The sequence below is a fragment of the Excalfactoria chinensis genome, chromosome 2 (assembly GCF_039878825.1).
Source record: "Excalfactoria chinensis isolate bCotChi1 chromosome 2, bCotChi1.hap2, whole genome shotgun sequence".
Lineage (NCBI taxonomy): Eukaryota > Metazoa > Chordata > Aves > Galliformes > Phasianidae > Excalfactoria > Excalfactoria chinensis.
In genome coordinates, this window is record NC_092826.1 from 19,834,092 (window position 1) to 19,851,991 (window position 17,900).

At 46.4% G+C, this 17,900-nt stretch overlaps 1 protein-coding gene across 1 annotated transcript; it reads left to right on the forward strand.

Annotated features, from left to right (window-relative positions):
• Positions 1–9,129: 9,129 nt before the first annotated feature.
• ZNF706 (zinc finger protein 706) lies at positions 9,130–15,655 on the forward strand. The gene is made up of 4 exons (XM_072329065.1): positions 9,130–9,263; positions 11,728–11,864; positions 12,484–12,591; positions 13,188–15,655. The coding sequence occupies exons 2-3, from the start codon at positions 11,730–11,732 to the stop codon at positions 12,577–12,579; spliced, it is 231 nt and encodes a 76-aa protein (XP_072185166.1). The 5' UTR covers positions 9,130–9,263; positions 11,728–11,729; the 3' UTR covers positions 12,580–12,591; positions 13,188–15,655.
• The last annotated feature ends 2,245 nt before the right edge of the window (positions 15,656–17,900 follow it).

A 17,900-nucleotide genomic window follows, 5' to 3' on the forward strand; every position in this document is an offset into this window, starting at 1 on the left:
ACATTTCTCAGATAACAGTGAGTGAGGTCAGCTTGTACCATCTTTATTGGAGATCTTAATTAACTCCCATGCAGCACGTTCCGCCTTACCACCAGCTGGGCTTGCTGCAATTACCCTTGGAGCTTTGCTGTCCAGCTGGCAGAGCTGCCCCTGCTCTGCTTGCACAACCTATTTTTCAGGACAGGGTTCCCTTCACTATGGGGCTGTTGTGTTATTTCTGCTCTGTATTCCCGTTGTTAAATCTCCACAAAGCTGCCCCCAGCAGCCTGGTGCCACCTCCTTAGGAACTGGAGGTACTACTCCCTAACCCAGTGCAAGCATCAAGCCCCCACCACTGGGAAATGTTCCTGCTCCTGGGTAGCATCTCGGTTTGTTCTGCCTTTGGAAACCATAAGTCCTTCCTAGTGGTGCTTTTCTATCACTACACAGCACAGTACGTTTATAGCAGCACCGCATAATTAACAGTTGCTGTTATTTGCTGATGACAGATATCTGCTCCAGTCCTCATTTGTTTCTCCCATGCTGTAGTTTTGGGCTAATGCAGATATTGCCAACAAAAAGACGACTTGAGAGTTCATTGGCACCTGAGAGTTTCTTTGGTTTTATTGCTCTTGGTTGTAATAAAACAAAAACTTACCCCTAAATGTTAAAAAGTGGTTAAGCAGCAGAGTTTAGGATGCTTGATTTCCCTTGCACTTACAGTTGAATTCTCTGATATCCAGCAAGACACATGTGAGGAAACCAATTGACCTTGACCAGCCTGCTGCTACCAACAGAATATAACTGCTCATAGAGGAGACCTGCCAACAGAGCCCAAGTAGCTGTGATAACGCTGTGTAGGGAGCAGAAAAGTTAAGATAAAGCAGAGGAAAGAATGTAAAGCCCAGTGAGGTCTGAGGCTGAAGGCGAGCTCCCCGCTGCCCATGGCAGACATGTTGCTATGCTGGCTAGGCCTCCTAGCAGGGACAGGCTTGAGGAGAGAGCCCTCCCAACACCACCATCATCTGAACTGCTGCCTGTGCCTGCTAACAGCAGGGAAAGACTCAGAGATGCTCCCAGGATAGTAAGATTGCATGGGCTGGGCCAGTGCACTGCAGCGGCAATTCCAGTAGATGTGCTCAGAATAAATTGGACTTTATAACTTGAATCAGTGCCCAAGAGCAGGACTGATCTCCAGAACAGCAGCTAGCAGACCACAGAGGGAGGCCAGCAGAAAAAGCACAGTCATCAGCTGCTGAGAGCTATGACATGTCCTGCGGATGAGGAGCTCGGGGACCAGGTACCACATTCTTGTGTGGTGTACGAGCTGCGGATGAACGACTGCACCTCTTTTAAATTCACTTGTGGGCCCTTTGGGAAGAGTCAAACAGAAGCAGCGACATTCAGAGCAGCAGAGCTGGGCTGGGCTCCCTCCAGTATTTCTGTCTAGCACAAAAATGGAGAGCAGACCCCAACAGGCCAAGTACAGCTGTTGTCTGAGAGCTCGCCCTGCACCTGATGCTAATGGAGCTGTGTGCGTCAGTGGAACGTGGCCCACAGCATTGCGTGGGATTATCTCCTTTTAGAAGCCTGGTGAGCAAATCAAAGGTCAGAAATTCCCAGTCCCACCTTCCTTAGATGTTAAGGAATGATGTTATTCATAGCTGGCATTATCTTCCATAATACATCTGTCACTGTTCAGACTGGGGATGGCCAAGACCACACTGTGATGTGTGTCCTCTAGCCACTGCCAGCCCCATTCAAAGCCAGCTCTTGAAGGGCAGCAGTGGGGATGTTACTGGGTTTAACTCCTCTGGGCTCTGCCTCGTCTGCAGTAAAGGCCTTCATGACAGGCTGGAATAATGTCACTCACACCAGGATTGTCCAGCCTGGTGTCAGCCCTTTCTTTGAAGACTATAAAATGTTTTTTATGGTTATCAGATGCTCTGGGGGGATTACTGGCACTGTGTTGCATACCCTTTCTGTGGTCTTTCCACCACGGTGCAACAGAACAGCTGTTTTCTTCCCTGGGGTCTGAGTAATGGGATCTCGAGTCCTTGTCTGGAAGCCACCTGACACCTTTTGGTCAGAAGGGCCACTACACAACAGTGCCAGGCCAATAACCTTAGTGCCACAATCTGCTGTCCCCCTGTCACAAGAGCTGCAGGCATGTGGGAGCAACTGGGCTTTCTCCCATGCAGTCAAGTTGGATCATTTCTGCTCCAGTAAATCCCACCTAAAACACTTCAGGATTCACTAACACTAGACGAGACACAACATGCAAGTATGCTAGCAGGTTTAGTATCTTCTTCCCATCATGCTTTGACCTAACTGCTAGAAATACATATTTTGCCCCATGAAAGCTGTTGGTTGACGTGCTCACTGTTTTCTACCACCCCAACCCTTTTGCCCAGTGCAAGTTGATGATGTGTTTTGTCTCTGTGTTGCACAGCATGCCCCAGATGGACTGAGCACATCTAACACTGCCACTGAGATGTAAGAGTGGAGGTGTCCCATGGCTGAACACAGGTGATCCAATGGGATCAGAAGAAACAGGTGATGGTGAACCTGGCAACTGTGCCCTTTGCTGATTCCTCAGGGTTGTCCTGTAACTCTTCCCACATTCAGAAGGAGTTGACCAAAGCCTTTTCTCTTGCCTGTGCTGAGTAAGCTACACATGAAGGTGGATCCTTCTACCTCCCCCTGTTTCCCAAGACAAACATTTCCAACTTCTTTACAGTCAGGTGTGGCAGAAAACCACCTCCAGTGCTGAGCCAGCAGGGCTGTGCATTCCTTCCCTTATCACCGCTGTTTGTCCAAGAGCCTCACCTCCAGCAAGGAGAGCTGCAGGCCTCCAGCTGCTCAGCGCACAAAGGTCATTGCCTGGCCCAGGCTAAGGTCTAATGAATGGAGTATAGAGCTGTGCCAGGCTGTCAGGTTAGTGTAAGGGATTTGAGCTTCAGAGCAGCTACGTCAGCCCAAGCCCTCCCACCAGCCTGTGTTCCATGCACAGCCACATCGAGGTTCTGCTGGAAGCTTTTTCAGGCTGAAGGAAGTGATTAGCAAATGTCTGGCTTTGGCTGTTACTTTCTGGAAACGTTGCCTACCTGGGCATATGAGTAGAGGGATCCAAAGAAAGACTTGGTGGAAATCTCCAGGACTTCTTGGCACCTCATAACTCAGATGGGACAAAGGCTCCATCAGGACATCTGGGCGCCATTAGACCTATGGCTGTTGCATAGGGCAGCATGTCTGCCCACATCACACACGGCTGTGGCACAGTCAGAAAGCCAAGATACAGGCTCTCTGTTTGAAGAAATTGGTGGAAACCATGACAACAGACTGGGATCTGAGTAGATGGAATCTCAAACAGTAATTGTAAATGGAAAGCCATCCTAAGTGTCAGCCTTTGTACTGGTGCCAGTAACTGTTTGGAGCAAGACATCATTGTGTTCAAGAAATGTTTAGATGTTGGGACATAGTTTAGTGGGGAAATATTGCTGGTAGGTGGACAGTTGGTCTAGATGATCTTGGAGGACTATTCCAACTTTGGTGATACTACGCTTCTATCCATTGCTAGCTCAAGCTCTTCAGTTTATCAAAGAGGGTAAAGAAAAGGTAAGGTAAAAGAGGGAGGTAAAGGAAAGATTTGGTAGTGATCTTTACCTACGTGATGAAAAGATTTCTCACATCAAAGAATTCTTTCTGGTATCAGAGAAGAACACAGAAGCAACAGGCCTGGGAGATTATTTGCAGTTTAAATTTATCTTCCTTAAAGGTGTATGTTTTAAAATAGGGAGCAGCTGAAGTGAGCATGAACTTGGGCTGTGCTGGCAGCCCTCACTACGAGCTTTGCACAGCTGTGCATACCAGGACACAGAGACAGTGTCAGCAAGAGCCTGGGACAGCTGGTGTGGCAAAGGGTACAACAGAGACGTGGGAGCGGGGAGGCTCATGTGAAGGACAGCAGGGGCTGTGGTCTTGGTTTGGGGATGTGGAGAGTACAGGAAGCAGGCATAGGGCTCGCACCTCTGGTTGAGCATAGATAGGATCAGACCTTTGTTTTCTAACTTGGCCTTTTTGCCTATGGCAGCACTGTAAAAGACATTTCCCTGCTGGAGCTGACATGTAAGCCTCCGTTTCAGGCCTTTCCAGTTCAGTTCATTATAATTTTTCAGCCAAGTTGTAAGAGCGCAACCTTTCAAATTAGTTTCACAGATCAGCAGTCCTTTAAGTCTTGATTTTTTGGTTTTATTTTACTTTTAAAATCAAGCAGTTTAAACGAGACATTCAAATTGTTATTGCTTAGTACATACCACTGGATGAAGTCTGTACCTAATGATACCGCATAACCAGCTCTTGCTTCTTTTCAGGTTTGAGGCTCTCCCCTAAGTGTAATTCTCTCTTGCATGACTAGAGATATGCACTGAGGGATTTCACAGAAGCATAATTCCTTTACTTTGGTTTTCTCCTGCAGTTTCTAAGCAGAAGCCAGTCTAAAGCACAGAGTGAACTAGCAGCCCTTTGCCTGTGCTGCTCAGCACCAGCCATAAAGCAGGAAAACGGATTTCCATCCCTCCCTCCCATGGCACTCCGAGTGTCTTAAGAGTAAGCTTAAATCTACTGGGACATGACTGTGGGCTTTCTATATCCACACAAGCTCAGCACCAGAAATTCTGACTCCACCTCACCAGCCTGCAAGTGACGTGTTCTGCTTCTGCAAAGCTGTAGCCTTTTGGTACTGCTGGCTGCTTCTAGACATGCATTTTCTATTCTGTATTTTCACTGCACGTTGCTCTGCTGCTGCACTGTGTGCACTCCGGGATCTTTTGCAAAAGGTGACAGGATCCAGTTAACTGATGTAAACCAAATAATTCCTGTGATTTCTCTTGCCAGGTCCCATTTATTCACCAGTGTTTGTGAGCTAGGCCCCAGTATGTTCCAGCTAGCAGGAAGCACTGACAGTCACCGCAATCCTCAGTTTGCAGCAGGCTCTTTGGATTCCTGCCTTTAAGTCATACAGGGACTTCAGAGTGCAAGTAGTGGGCTGTTTAAGAAGGCAAAAGCTGAAATCTGACAGATGTTTTTCACTGAGCTCTTCCTGAAGCAGCAGACTGCTGGGGCCGAGCCGGTGCTGCAGACCTGGGAAACCCTGCAGCACGTAGTGCTTTTGGATGTCTGAGGCTGCTTCCTTTCAGGGGGAACATCCTGCAGCACAGTCCATTCCTGCACGCTGTGTCCTCATTCTGGGATATGTCATTCTGGGATGCATCCTTGGCCTCTGCTTCACTGACCGCAAGATTCACATACTATTTGGACAGCAGGAAGAGCTGCTCGCTCTTCCCAGGATGAAACAATGAAATCTGCCCAGGGATAACTGAAGGGCAGAGGGAGAGGCATCTCCAGGATGTGCAGCTGCTCAGGAGCACAGACAGAGGGATGTACCGCCCTCCTCGAGGCTAGAGGCGAGCTGTGAACAAGGCTGGCACGTTTGTAAGAGATTTTAATTGCAATTGCTGTGCAGTTTAACAAGCACACGGCACGGTGTGAGGATGTTTCATCCAGGTGTTAAAATATATCTTTAGAACACGAGGGAAACATTGGCATTTTTATTGAAAAATCAACAGATGAACTGGCTTTCGTGATAAGGCAAGGAGCTCAGCACGAAGGAGACCCAAAAGCATGAATGGAGAGCACGTGCAAAAAGGAAATGAATGCATGAGATTAAACTGCGTGCCTTTGAAAATAGTAACAGTACATAACGCTGTGCACAGCTAAAATCTATTTTAAACTGTTTATGTAGTACGGAAGCGTATGTTCTCAAGGCCTCCAGTTCGTCTGTGTGGGTTGGTCAGAAGAGTTGTGACATGCTGAGAAAGGCATTTGCGCCTTGTATTCTTTTGCGTTTTGTTTTTTCCTTAAGCAGAAAAAATGTGGGTTTCAAAGAGGAGAACCTGCAAAATGCTTAGAGGTCACAAGGCAGTCGTTGCTTGTGCTCTCTAGGACATGCATCAGCCTCGCCAACCTTTGAGCAACTGGGTCTCACAGCTGCCGACTGCCTCCCTCTCTGTCATTCCCTGTGAGCTTTTTCACTCAAGCCTTCTCTTTTTTTGTCTCTCGGAGGATGTGGGCAGCTCCGTGTCACATCCTTCCTTGGGCTTCTCTCCCCCTTCCAACAGAGAGGAGTGTTACTGAAGCAGCCTGTAGATCAGCACACTGTGCAGTGAAAAAATAGCTAGTTCTGCAGAAACAAGCAGAAAGAGGCGTAATCTTCACATGCTTTAGAACATTTCTTTCTGCACCACGTGTGTATTGTGAGTTGGTATCATCTCATACTGGTGCAGAGCTAAAAAACTAGGCAACCTGAAAAGTGAAGAAGTTGTTTTAGATCTCATGGATTTTTTTGGGGCAAGCCCGTGAGATGTCAGCATCCCAGCTGGAGAAAAGTAGCACATGGTCATTAGGGGCAATGGAGGAAAAGGAGTCAACACGGTGTCGGTTGGGTGCAAACTGGAGGTCTGAGAGCTGGAGCAGTGGCTATGAAGAATGCTCTTACAGGGAAAATAATGATGTACTAATGTATGTAAGAGAGAAAAATCTATATGGCAGAGAAAGGGTAAGTGAGCAAAACACTATCCTGTCAGGACCTTCAGCCCTGTTAAGTATTGCTGTACCATTGTATCAAAAAGCTAATTGTGGAGGATTCCAGCCTGCCTGGTGCTCTGCAGGCCACCATGTCACCTGGCTGTGCAATTCAGCAGCATTGGCTCTGATCTACTTTTACACCAGCTTTGCATATCCTTCCCGAGGATACTGGCTTCAAAGTCTAAGCCTTTCAACCTTTAGCTGCAGAACCGATCTCTTCTTTTTCATGTCCCTATTAACACTGGTCTGCATCCACAAAATTACTGAGAACATACCCATGCCTGGAGCATGTCCCACTCCCTTTCCTTCACTTGTTAGATGTGCCAGGGGTCATGGTCAGCACCAAAAGAAATTGCTTGGTAGCCACATTCATGATGTCGGCATGCGTCCTCCCCACAAGCAAACAGTAAAAGGCAGCCCTTGGCCACCAGCCAGCGATTGGCTGCTGGGATGAGATTTGATCAATGCAGCACTGGATCGATAGCGAGCATGCAAGAAAGCAAGCAGCAAAATGATGTGGCAGGGAATGGGAAGGTCTGGCAGATGACAGCAGGAACTGATTCAGAAAGGAGATGCAGCTCCACCCATTCTGCCATAAGCAAACTTTTGTTTTCAAAGTGGGTTTAATAACGTATGTCGAAATGTCAGGTGGTTCATAACAGGGAACTGTGCTGGGGACAGCAGTCACTTTAAAGTGAGATAGCCCAGACTAACTGGCAACAAAAGTCAAGTGCCAACAAATTGCTGTTGAGCAGAATGGGTATTTTGATATAAAGCCAGAAAGAGCATCTCTGTCCCTGAACAGAAAATGATGGGGACAAAGAATTCAAAGAGATGCGAAACAAGCATGACAGCAACTAACAAGGACAACCAAACAAGTGAACAAATAAAATGACTAAGAAATAATCATACATAATTCCACCCTTTGTTCTTAGACTTGTCTGCACACAAAATATGACTGCACGAAAAGATGTGGAATTTCTTACGCTTCTGTGATATAAAGCTCTTTTACCATCATATTGTAAGTGATTCCAGCCCTTCTCATTCACTCCTTTTCAGCCTGCTGATGCTTGGCCTTAATTTCTGATCAATCATGCCACCGTAGAAGGTAAGACCTTGTTTCTTTTAAGCTAAAATAAAAACCCTCCAACAATTAAAGAAGGGCAGAGAAATACTGAATATTTCTGTTTACTTGCAAACACAACATTTCAATCTAAAGGGTTCTTTATTTTAACTTTCCTTCATGTACTCTGGCTTGCTTTACCTCACATGGGAGTAGCACAAAGCACAGGAAGTCCACGAGCCAGATAATCTGCAATTACAACCGCTTCATTCTGACACAGCTATGCAAAGCATCCCGCGCACAGCCAGCTCTGCCCCTCCACCAGCTCACCATATCCACCCTGCACCTCCCTGCTGCCCTGCATGCGTACGTGTAAACATTCCTGTTGGTGTATAAGTTGGCCTCGTGCAGGGAATAAACTGAAAAATCATTCAAAGCAAATGGGGAATTTTCCTTTTTTATCTTCATAACAGAAATGCCAACGATGGGGACTCATTTCCCCCCCCCCCCCCCACAACAGGTTCGATTTGCTAGCAGTCTCTTTGCTAGAGCCTTAACTGCAGAGCAATGATTTGGGCAATATAGGAAGCCATGCTGCAGCGCAAAAGGCAACAAACAAAGCAGCCAGATGGAAGGCCGTGGCCTTCTGTGCTGCATGAAGAGCTCAGTTCTGCCGGCAGCAGCGGCAGGAGGATCAGAGAGCAGCAAGAACTCAGCAGTCAAGAAATCCACCCTATCGGAAATTCCCATCCAGCCAGGCGTGCAACAGCGCCCAGTGCGGGGACACGACCCTGGACAGCAGCCTCTGGTACCAGTGCTGAGCTCAGCAGCATTCCTGAAACAGTATCAGCCGGGAGAAAGGCCACTTGTTCACCTGATCGGTACAAAGCCACACGCTGAAAACCACCCGCTTCCAAACCGCCCACCCCTCCTCACGGCCCCACAATCCGGCCAAGCACTGCTGCAGGGATTCTCGGTTGCTTCTGCTGTCTCTCAGAGGGCAGGGCACACAGCAGTCACCCAGCCGGACCCCTGTAAGGTGCCAACCCTTCTGACTCCTGTGTGTGCACACGAGTGGCACAGGAGTCCTCCAAGGCTGCAGGCTTGCTGCCGAGCCACAGCTGCTGCCTTCAAGGAGCAGCACGAGGCTGTGTGGGAGCGGGGGTGTGCAGTGAGGGAAGGCGCGGACTCTCGGTCCTCCTTAGGGCTGTGAGCACGCAGCCATCGCTCGTGCCCTTTCCACTTGAAGGAAACCGAGCTTCTCTCCTCTCAGCCTATTCTTTAAACCTTAACTCCCCCACTCTCGGCCCGGCCCATACCGGCCCTCCCACACTCTCAGGACCGCCCCGCCTGACCGCGGCTTTTGACGCCGCACAGCCCGCGTTATGTAACGGCGCGGCGCCGCCATTGGCCGCCGAGGTCGGGCGGTGCGGGCGCTGTGGTGGGGCCGCGCATGCGCGCTGCTCGTTCCCCTCCTTCTTCCTCCTCCTCTCGGGCAGCGGCGGCGGCTGCGGCGGGGCCGCGCGGAGCTGTCTCCTCCCGCTCGCCAGGGCCCCCAGGCCGCGCTCCCAGCCGGGTGAGGGGAGCAGGGCGGACGGGGAGCGGGGCCGGCCGGGATAGCGGCGAGGCGGGACGGTCGGCCGACCTGACCGGCCGGCGCGGCCTCAAGGGGATGGGGGTGGCCCGGGCGCAGGCGCGGAGGCCTCCCCGCTGCAGGCCTCGGCCGCCGTGCCGGGCTCCAAGAGCGAGGCGAGCCAGCCGCGCCCGCGCCCGCCGCCTTCCCGCGCTGCTGAGCGCCCTGACCCAGGGGAGCCGCGGGAGCGGTGCGGGCCGCGCTGCGATGCTGCGGGCGGGCCCCGGGCAGGCCGAGCCGCGGAGCTGGGCCGCGCGGGGCAGCGGAAGCAGCTGCGGCGCCGCGCTCAACGCCCCGGAACCGCCCGCTCCGCTCCGCGTACTGCAGGGAACGGCCTGCGTGGGGAACCGAGCGCTGCGCTCTCGCTGTCCGCTGCGCGTGTTGTCGTTCCGCCGCGCGTTGCCGGGCGCTCGTGCCGGTTTAGTTGAAAACAGCGGGCGGGAGGGTGCGCCCGACTGGGGGAGCAGCGCTTGTCTGTGTTGTGCGGGGAGATTGAAGGCTGTGCGGGAGCTCATCTGTGTGTTCATGTAAACGAACTTTAGGATAGATTTGAGTTGCTTTCTTAGTATGCCGATAATTGGAGTAATCGTAACTTTCCAGTCATTAAGTATTCGTTCCACATGTTCCAGCTTCGTTAGTGTAACTTGCAGTATTTAAATGCTGCCGGTTTCTTGTTTGCAGGCATCATAGAGAGGTTGATATATTTGAACATGTTTTTTTTTTGTTCGTGTTTTTTTGTTTGTATCTTAACTCAAAGCTGCCCAATGCCGGGTCCTGTGACCGAGCCATTGCAATGTATGAGTTATGTGCTTTTCAAGGGGCCGACATACAAAGTAATACACAAATGCTTTATGGAAATTTGTCTGTCAGGAGCCCCTGAGTTCTGAAGGCTTTCTATATTGCCAACAAAATAGAACTAAAATAAATTCCACAGTTCCTTTTAGCGCATGCAAAGCAATTGGCAATACCTTTACTTCTCTCTCTTATGGAGTTACTTGGACTTAGGAATTTCTTTAGAAAAATGGATGAGGAAATGTGAGGGAGCACTGAAGCTGTAGTGTGACCCTTCTCCAAAGGGCTGGGTAGGGATAGTGGTGTTAGATACCATGGGGAAAAAAGGGACTGTGGCCTGGATTTGCTGTAGTTGCAAGATGTTTTGGGTCGGGGTTGTCCTGCTCAGCGTCGATCACCATAGTGCTTTGTGTCCAGGAACTCATGCAATACTAGTGAATTTGCAGATACAGGGTTTCGGAGAAGCTTCCATTTATAAGAGCTGGAAGGGCTTTTTGTGCTGGAGCTCAGTCTGCGGGAGGGTGAACAGCCTACTCGGTGGAAGGCCTCTGCCCTTGTGGGAAGGACTACGTGGCAGACCAGTTGTGTCCATGCAGTGTGTTCTCCTGAGCAGTAGACACAATGCATAGAGGGGTGATTACCAGCCAGCCAGCCTGTTAGGAGCAGTAGGCATTAATAGTTGTCCTAAAAAAATCGGCCTTCAGTAGCTGTCCTGTACTTGTATAGTAGTAAGCCTTGCTTTTCTGTGAGCCCCACAACTGGATTAAGCGTAGGACATGAGGAACTGTAGGAGATAGAATAGCTGGAAGTGGGTTGCTGCTTTACATAACTACATTCTGAATTCTGTTCTGTTGGTGTGACTGAATCCTGCCTGGCGTCTGCTGTGGGGGTGGGCTGTGAGCTGAGCTGGGTGTCCTCGTGGGCTGCGTGCAGGTGGAACGCTCCTGCTGCGGATTATGCTGCTCTGCTCCTCTGTGAAATAAGGTTTTTGGACCTCGTTTCTGTTCCTGGTGGACGTTCTAATGGCAGATGGCAGTGGTGCCAGCTTCCTTTGCGTTTCTGGGTCGTGTAGAATAGTGGCTTCTGGTGGAGGCAGCTTTTATGTCCTTTCAAGAAGTATGTAGGAATGCCTGTCAAATCAGCTGAAAATTGCAAAGGGTGGCCACCTCTAAAAACAGCCTTTGATAAAGAAGGATGATTCATCATTCTTCCCATTCCCGATTCCAAAGCAGATTCCAAACAAGTACACCAGGAGACATTGATGCAGCTTGGGGAATAGTGATCGCTTCCCTTTCTTGAAACCTATTCAGAGTTTCAGAGATACAAATTGAGTGTCTCTGTTAAGCATTTTACAAATGTATATGTTGAAGCTTTTCAAAGGAAGAAGCCTTAGAATGGATTAGAGAACTATTGTGTCTCTTTAGGAAACTACTGAAACCAGAGGGTCTTCACAAAGTAAGGAGCTTGAACAGATGCCTGTTGTGTATGAATTATGGGAGTCGTGGGTCAGAGTGCAAGGGCAAGCACATGACTACTTACATTCATAGTTACGACTTCGGAGTCAGCTTAGCAGTTTCTCACACTTGCAGACTAAATATCTTCTTTCTGCTTGTAGATATGGCTCGTGGACAGCAGAAGATTCAGTCGCAGCAGAAAAATGCCAAAAAGCAAGCTGAGCAGAAAAAGAAGCAAGGACACGATCAGAAGGCTGCAGCCAAGGCTGCCTTGATATATACCTGCACTGTCTGTAGGGTAAGAAAAACTGAAGATGAATTGGTTTTTCTACACAGGTCTGTCTCTGGACTAATCATTGAGATATGGGAAATTATAAGAGGCCACGTATTGATCTGTTTCAGGTAGTTTTCTTGCCTTTTGAATTGCAAGGGTAGGTTGGCACTGGTAATATGTTGTCTAAAGCGTTAGAAGGTTTGAGAATACTTCCTGATCAACCTCAAGATAGGCCAGTTCCATCATACAGAACAAATCTTTCTGTCTAACATCTTAACATCTGTGGAAATCAATGTTAATGTAGAGAGGGAAAAGTGATATAACATGATGCCGAAAGCTTTAATGCAAGTCCAGTATACACTAACTACTGTTAGATGTCTTAACGGGAAAGCAGAAATTGGAGTACTGTTTGGGTTATATTTCCCTTCTGGTTGTTTCTCCTGTGTGCGTGGGGGATTAATTTGTCATTTTAACCTAAATGGTCGTTTTTTGGATAGATTAGGATAGATTTGTCACTTTGAGGGTCTCAATTAGGGTTTCCAAATCAGATACACAAGTAAAATAAAACATAGGGGGTAGCAGGTTTTGTAGTGTCCTGTAGCTCATGTACTGTAAATAAAGTTAAATGTCTCTCTTTAATCAGACACAAATGCCGGATCCCAAGACCTTCAAACAGCACTTTGAAAGCAAACATCCTAAGACTCCACTTCCTCCAGAACTGGCTGATGTTCAGGCGTAAAGATATCTACAGGTCATTACTTTTATCAGATAATCATTTAAAAATGAAGGTATATTATCACTTGTTTAGTGTTTTTTTTCCCCCCGCTCATTTGGACTTGAAAGATGCTTTATTTTTTTTAATGTAAAAATTAAGTATAAGTTAAAGTGATAGCCCTTGGTTGAAATGGTTGTCATTGCACGGAAGATCTTTTGAAAGGAAGGTATTAACATTATTTGAAATGGTCGTCCTTAGAGTTGCAGGAATACTTCATTCTTCAGTTACTGCTTTGAAATGTCGGCTTCCACAGTTCTTGCTTGGATCAAGATATTTGTAATGAGTGTGCCTGTTGTTAGAAACCATGTAATGAAAGCTGAATTGTTCAGCGTATTTCTGACGATTCAGCCTTTTTTGTTGCTGAAGTTATGCAAGTGGATGCAGATTATTTTTCTGCGTTCAAATACAAAATTTAACCTCCGTTTTTTCTCTCAGTTGTTAGACTGTAACTGAAACAAGTCACAATTAAAGGCCGAAATAAAGTGACGAGCAGTTGCGGTATTTCTTTCACTCTAAAGTAAACAGCATCGTGTCACGGTTCAGCTTAACTGAGTTATTCTTATTTTTTATAGGTGAAATCATGGCACCTATTGACTCTTCTACTGTCAGACCTTACATAACAAACCTGCAGCTGCTTTTCTAAAACTGTTGATCAGCAAAAATGAAGGGGCTACAGAAACATTCATATTTTTATGCTGTTCCCTCTCGGGCTTCATGCAAAGACAATTGTGTAAATGTACAGTTGTGCCCTCTTTGGAAATCCTGAAAAATCAGTCCATACTTGTTATAAAAACACAACAATTTTTTACAATTGTAATTATATTGATGTTCATATTGTGTAAAATAACTCATTTAATAAAGTAGTACTTTGATTTTACAATATCACAGATTAAACGCTTGTAGAGGTTCTGTTTTAACTTTCTGCATTATCTGCCTTATAAACCAATAAAAGATAAAGTGGAATCTTCCCCGTCCTGCTAAAACACGAGCAGTATCGTTCCACTGAAAGTAATGTACATTACAGTAAATTAATTATAACGCAAGAGGGAAGCTGCTCAGATTGACTGTTCAGTGTGGTGCCTGCTTGAGCTCAGTCACTAATGTTCAAGTTACTGACTCTAAAGGCACAGCAAGCTCCCAAGAGGCTGCAATAGTATCGTGAGATTTATTCTATGGTTTTGTCCTGTGTATTGGAGTCTGTTACTACAAGCCATTTCAAATGGGATTCCTGTACTGTGAGGACTCAAGCTTGTTCCTTCGAGTCTCTCACTGGAGCCTCCGCTTAGCCTTGTGATCCTTAATAGTTGGTAGTTGGCTGAGGAAGCTGAGAGGTGGTAAAGTTTAATGCTTTTTTGGGTCTGCTGGCTTGAAAAATGCTCACAAATATTAGTTAAAAACAATTCTACTCTTAGTTGAAAATTTGATTTGAGAACATTTCTGAAGCTACTTGAGCAGTCAGCCACAAGTGTTCACCCTCAAATGCATCTGGTTATTTTAGTAGCGGCTCTTCAAGAAATACATAAAATAGCCAGCCATTAATAACCTTAATTTGCAACGAGACTAAAATAAGCCTGTTGGAAAAGAGCCAAAGTAACTGAAATGATATGGCTAGCTTAAGAAATTGTGTGCGATTAAAGTTGCATTGACAAGAAAAAGCTGGATAATAACTCTCCGGCCAAGAGCATTTGAGAAGCTAAATATAATTAGCCTTTAAGTGTTCTGGGCTCAGTTCTAATCCCAGATGTACGATGCAGAAGTAGTGGAAAAACATCTGCTATACGACAAAACAACAAGCTATCTTTGGCATTTGGAGGGGGCTTATTTAAGAGTTTTCATTTAGATCTCACAGTAAGAAGCACCACTAGAACTGCTGTGATTTATTGCGGTTACAAGAGACAAAAGAATTCTGGCAGTCCAAGTAACCCTTGCTACACAGCAGGACTGTACATCTGACCTTCACATGGCTTCCTAAAGTCTAGGACCATAGTCTCAAAGACTCATTCACTTAAAAGAATGCACTTGGTATTTTATTATATAAAGTCAAAGCCTTTGTCTTTGTCCACTCATTTGCTTTTTAATGAACTACTTCAGCAAGACTAGCTTCCTGTCCTCTTTGCTGTGACAGTTTCTGTGTAAATACTTACTTTGACATGAAGTTTCTCTGTATTATAGTCACCCCAGGATAACCTGAATACCACTTAACTTTTATAGATGATGTTGTTCTCCTCTGTGAGTAATCCACTACTGCACTTGTACACCTGACATCAGAATGTAACCCTTCATTATCTTCTGTAATGTTATCAATAACTATATCCCGACAAACTGGTTCCCACAGAGTAAGAGATCTGCTGTATGGAGGAGAGGTACTTCAATGTTCTGATGCTGTCGTTTGTCTAAGATACGCTGAGTGCAAATGGATCAAGATGTTTCTTGCACTGATTGGCAGTCATTAATCTGGTTTTACTCTGGAAAATGTTCTGGGATGTATCCCTATAGTTTGGTCTTGAGGTGAAGTATATGTTCTATTCTTTCCATTCAAATTGTGTAGCATTAAATAAAAAGATTTTGTTTCATAAACACTCTCTCTCAATGAGCATTGAAGAGCTGGAAAGCTACATCAGTAGCGGGATGGTGAAGTTAGAACTGCATTTTCAAGACTGTATGATGCTCAATTAGAAAACACCTTATGAACTATTGTTTTCTCCACGTAGCTTGTAGAAGGCAAGAGTGATCCTCGGGTCATTAACGCCCCTCATTACAGTAGCTGCAGTCTCAAATACAGGAACAAGTGAAATCTATGACTGGACTGTTTTAAATGCTTTATGAGTGTAGTGGGGATGCTCTATTAAATGAGGGAATCGTTCTTATTTAGGATATCTGTGATACTCCTTTTACCTAAAAAGTCAGAGGAAGGCCTAGGAGTCCTTCGCCTCTTCCTGATCTGAAGAGTGGCACCCTGTTACCTGCCTAAAGACACAGTTGTGTGTTGTAACGTGTCTGATTAAAGAGAATAAAAATAAAATGCAAAATGTCATATTTTCTGCCTGCTTTTAAAAACAAGTAACGCTGCGCTTACAAAATGGACGCCTCAGCTGTGGACGGTCCTGCGGCTTGAAGCCATCTAACTTGAAAAGAAAGAAAAATCAGCATGGCAAGTTTCCCATGTTCCCACGAGAAGGATTCAATTTTGTGTGGTTCCAGCTTTTAGGTGTAGCGTTGTACTGGTAATCAATTAGTAATCACTATCAGCAGTTTTGCAATTTGCATTGCCCAGACTTAGGGAGGTAACGCAGAGGTACAGGCGCTCACATTTAGCCTAAGACATTAAGGTTGCTTGCTGTCAAAATGCTGTGTGAAAAAGCTGAAATAGAAGTGGGAGGCGATTGCTGTGTATCCTTAAGGAAAGAGCTGGCTTGATGCAGTGCTCTTGGAACGTCCCTGGAGACCGACCCCTGTGGTTATTTGCTGTTAGGCTGAAAACACTTCAAGTAAAGCTAATGACCAGGAGCTGTTTGCAAACCACATAGCAATGAAGGAATTCGTAGCATTTCTGTCAACTCTACTGAAGTATTTTCCTATCTTGATGAAATGAGGTAATGGATGGAATTTCTTTCCTCATCGTGTTAATGCATTCTCCATTGTCTTTGCTTCACGTGGTTGAGGTACAGTAGATACAGCGTGAGGGAGCTGTGTTAACAGGGTAGTTTTCAAAGGTAGGCTAGGTTGGGTATGTATTCTCTACAGTTCTCTGGTGTGGCTCTTAGCAAAGGGGTTTCTGGGAAAGGAGGAATCAGCATTTGTCCCAGCATCGCTATCCAGCACAAGTCCATTCAAGCAGTGTCAAGTTTATTCAGGAAATACAGCACAGCTATGCTCTGAATGCTGGCCTAGTGTGTGTGAGGTCAGTGCAGCGCTGATGGTATGGTGAAAATATTTGTGTGTTCCCTGTGCTTAGCTGGAACTAACGATGCAAATATGAGTAGATGTAGGAGATCTTTCAGAGAAGTAAGGGCTATGGGAAATCAAAAAGCCACAGAGTCCATCTCCTTGCCCTGAGATGGGGTCAGTTCTGCTCACGCTAGAACAAATCCTTTTCTTTCTTGTTCTTAAATAACTTCCAATGAAGGGGTCCCGTGCCTGTGTTAGCAGTGTGTGCCACTGTTGAACCCCACAGCTGGAGGCTCTTGCAATAAAAGTTTATCCCTGCTAGTTTGGTGAATTATTTAGTGGTACTGGCAATAGATGCAACCAAGTGTCCTGTGTCCTCATTTGAACACTGCTGTTACGTCTTTATAGTCTTATCAGTAAACCCAGGTCATTCGTGCTCTTCATAGTACATCTTCTAATTCTAGAGACTGTGTTCTCCTCTGGGTCCTTCAGTCTGACCATGTTCACTCGTCCAAAATGTGACCCAAAGTGTTGACAGAGGCCAGCGTAGTGTAGAACTGGGACTTGCAGACATCATTTCTGTCAACACACTGGCACTGGCCTTCTTACAAGAGCATCACACTGGGGCCACCCTAATAAGCTCTTCTTTATGTATTTAATACCCGTCTTTAGTGGGTCTCAGTCAAATCTACCGAGACAACAGCATCCAAGTCCGGTCTCCTGTACTGTTTGTAGCTCATCCAGGTATGGTTTCACTAGGAGGTCTTGTGGAGGTCCTCTTTCACTCTGAAGTTTGAATTGTTTGTAGACATATAGAATGGGATTGGTCCTACACAAAGCCCTTCAGTTTCCTGCTTGAGTATCTTCCCAGGCTCCCAGCAAGCCTTGGTACTGACTCTCCAAGAGCACTGGTGGTCAGTATGGATTGGAACTTACTGCTTCACCTGTGAAGACTTCACCCAATGACCGTGTCAGCGTCTGTGCATCCATGGCACCAGGCCTGTTTTCACATAAGATGGATGTCAGCAGGGTACAGCGTACCTTGTTCCTGACAAACCTGGGTTGGCAGACTCTTGCCTACTTCAGTTGACTGGCAGAGTTCCCTGTTTCTTCTTATATCCCTTGTGTTTATCCTTCTGCTATCTTAACTCCATGCTCTTTGCCAACCATTGAGCTGCCTGCAGACACATTACCCACCTGCCTGTTGGCATGCACAAGGACTTTAGAACATCCAGGTCTCTGAAAGCACTTCTCAGTACCTCTTGGCCTTCTGTGTACTGGTAATGGGGCACAATTCAAACCTTCTTTGTGTCCCACCTGTTGCTTGCAAGATTAAAGTATGCCTGGAGAAGAAAGACATGTTAATTACACTTCGTATTTTCAGGCCTACTAGATGG

What these genes read in the sequence shown, in the direction of transcription:
- ZNF706 (XM_072329065.1), top strand. Translation starts at nt 11,730, where the DNA reads ATGGCTCGTGGACAGCAGAAGATTCAGTCGCAGCAGAAAAATGCCAAA. An exon ending in ATACCTGCACTGTCTGTAGG is followed by an intron (nt 11,865 to 12,483) that starts GTAAGAAAAACT and finishes CTCTTTAATCAG; the next exon opens with ACACAAATGCCGGATCCCAA.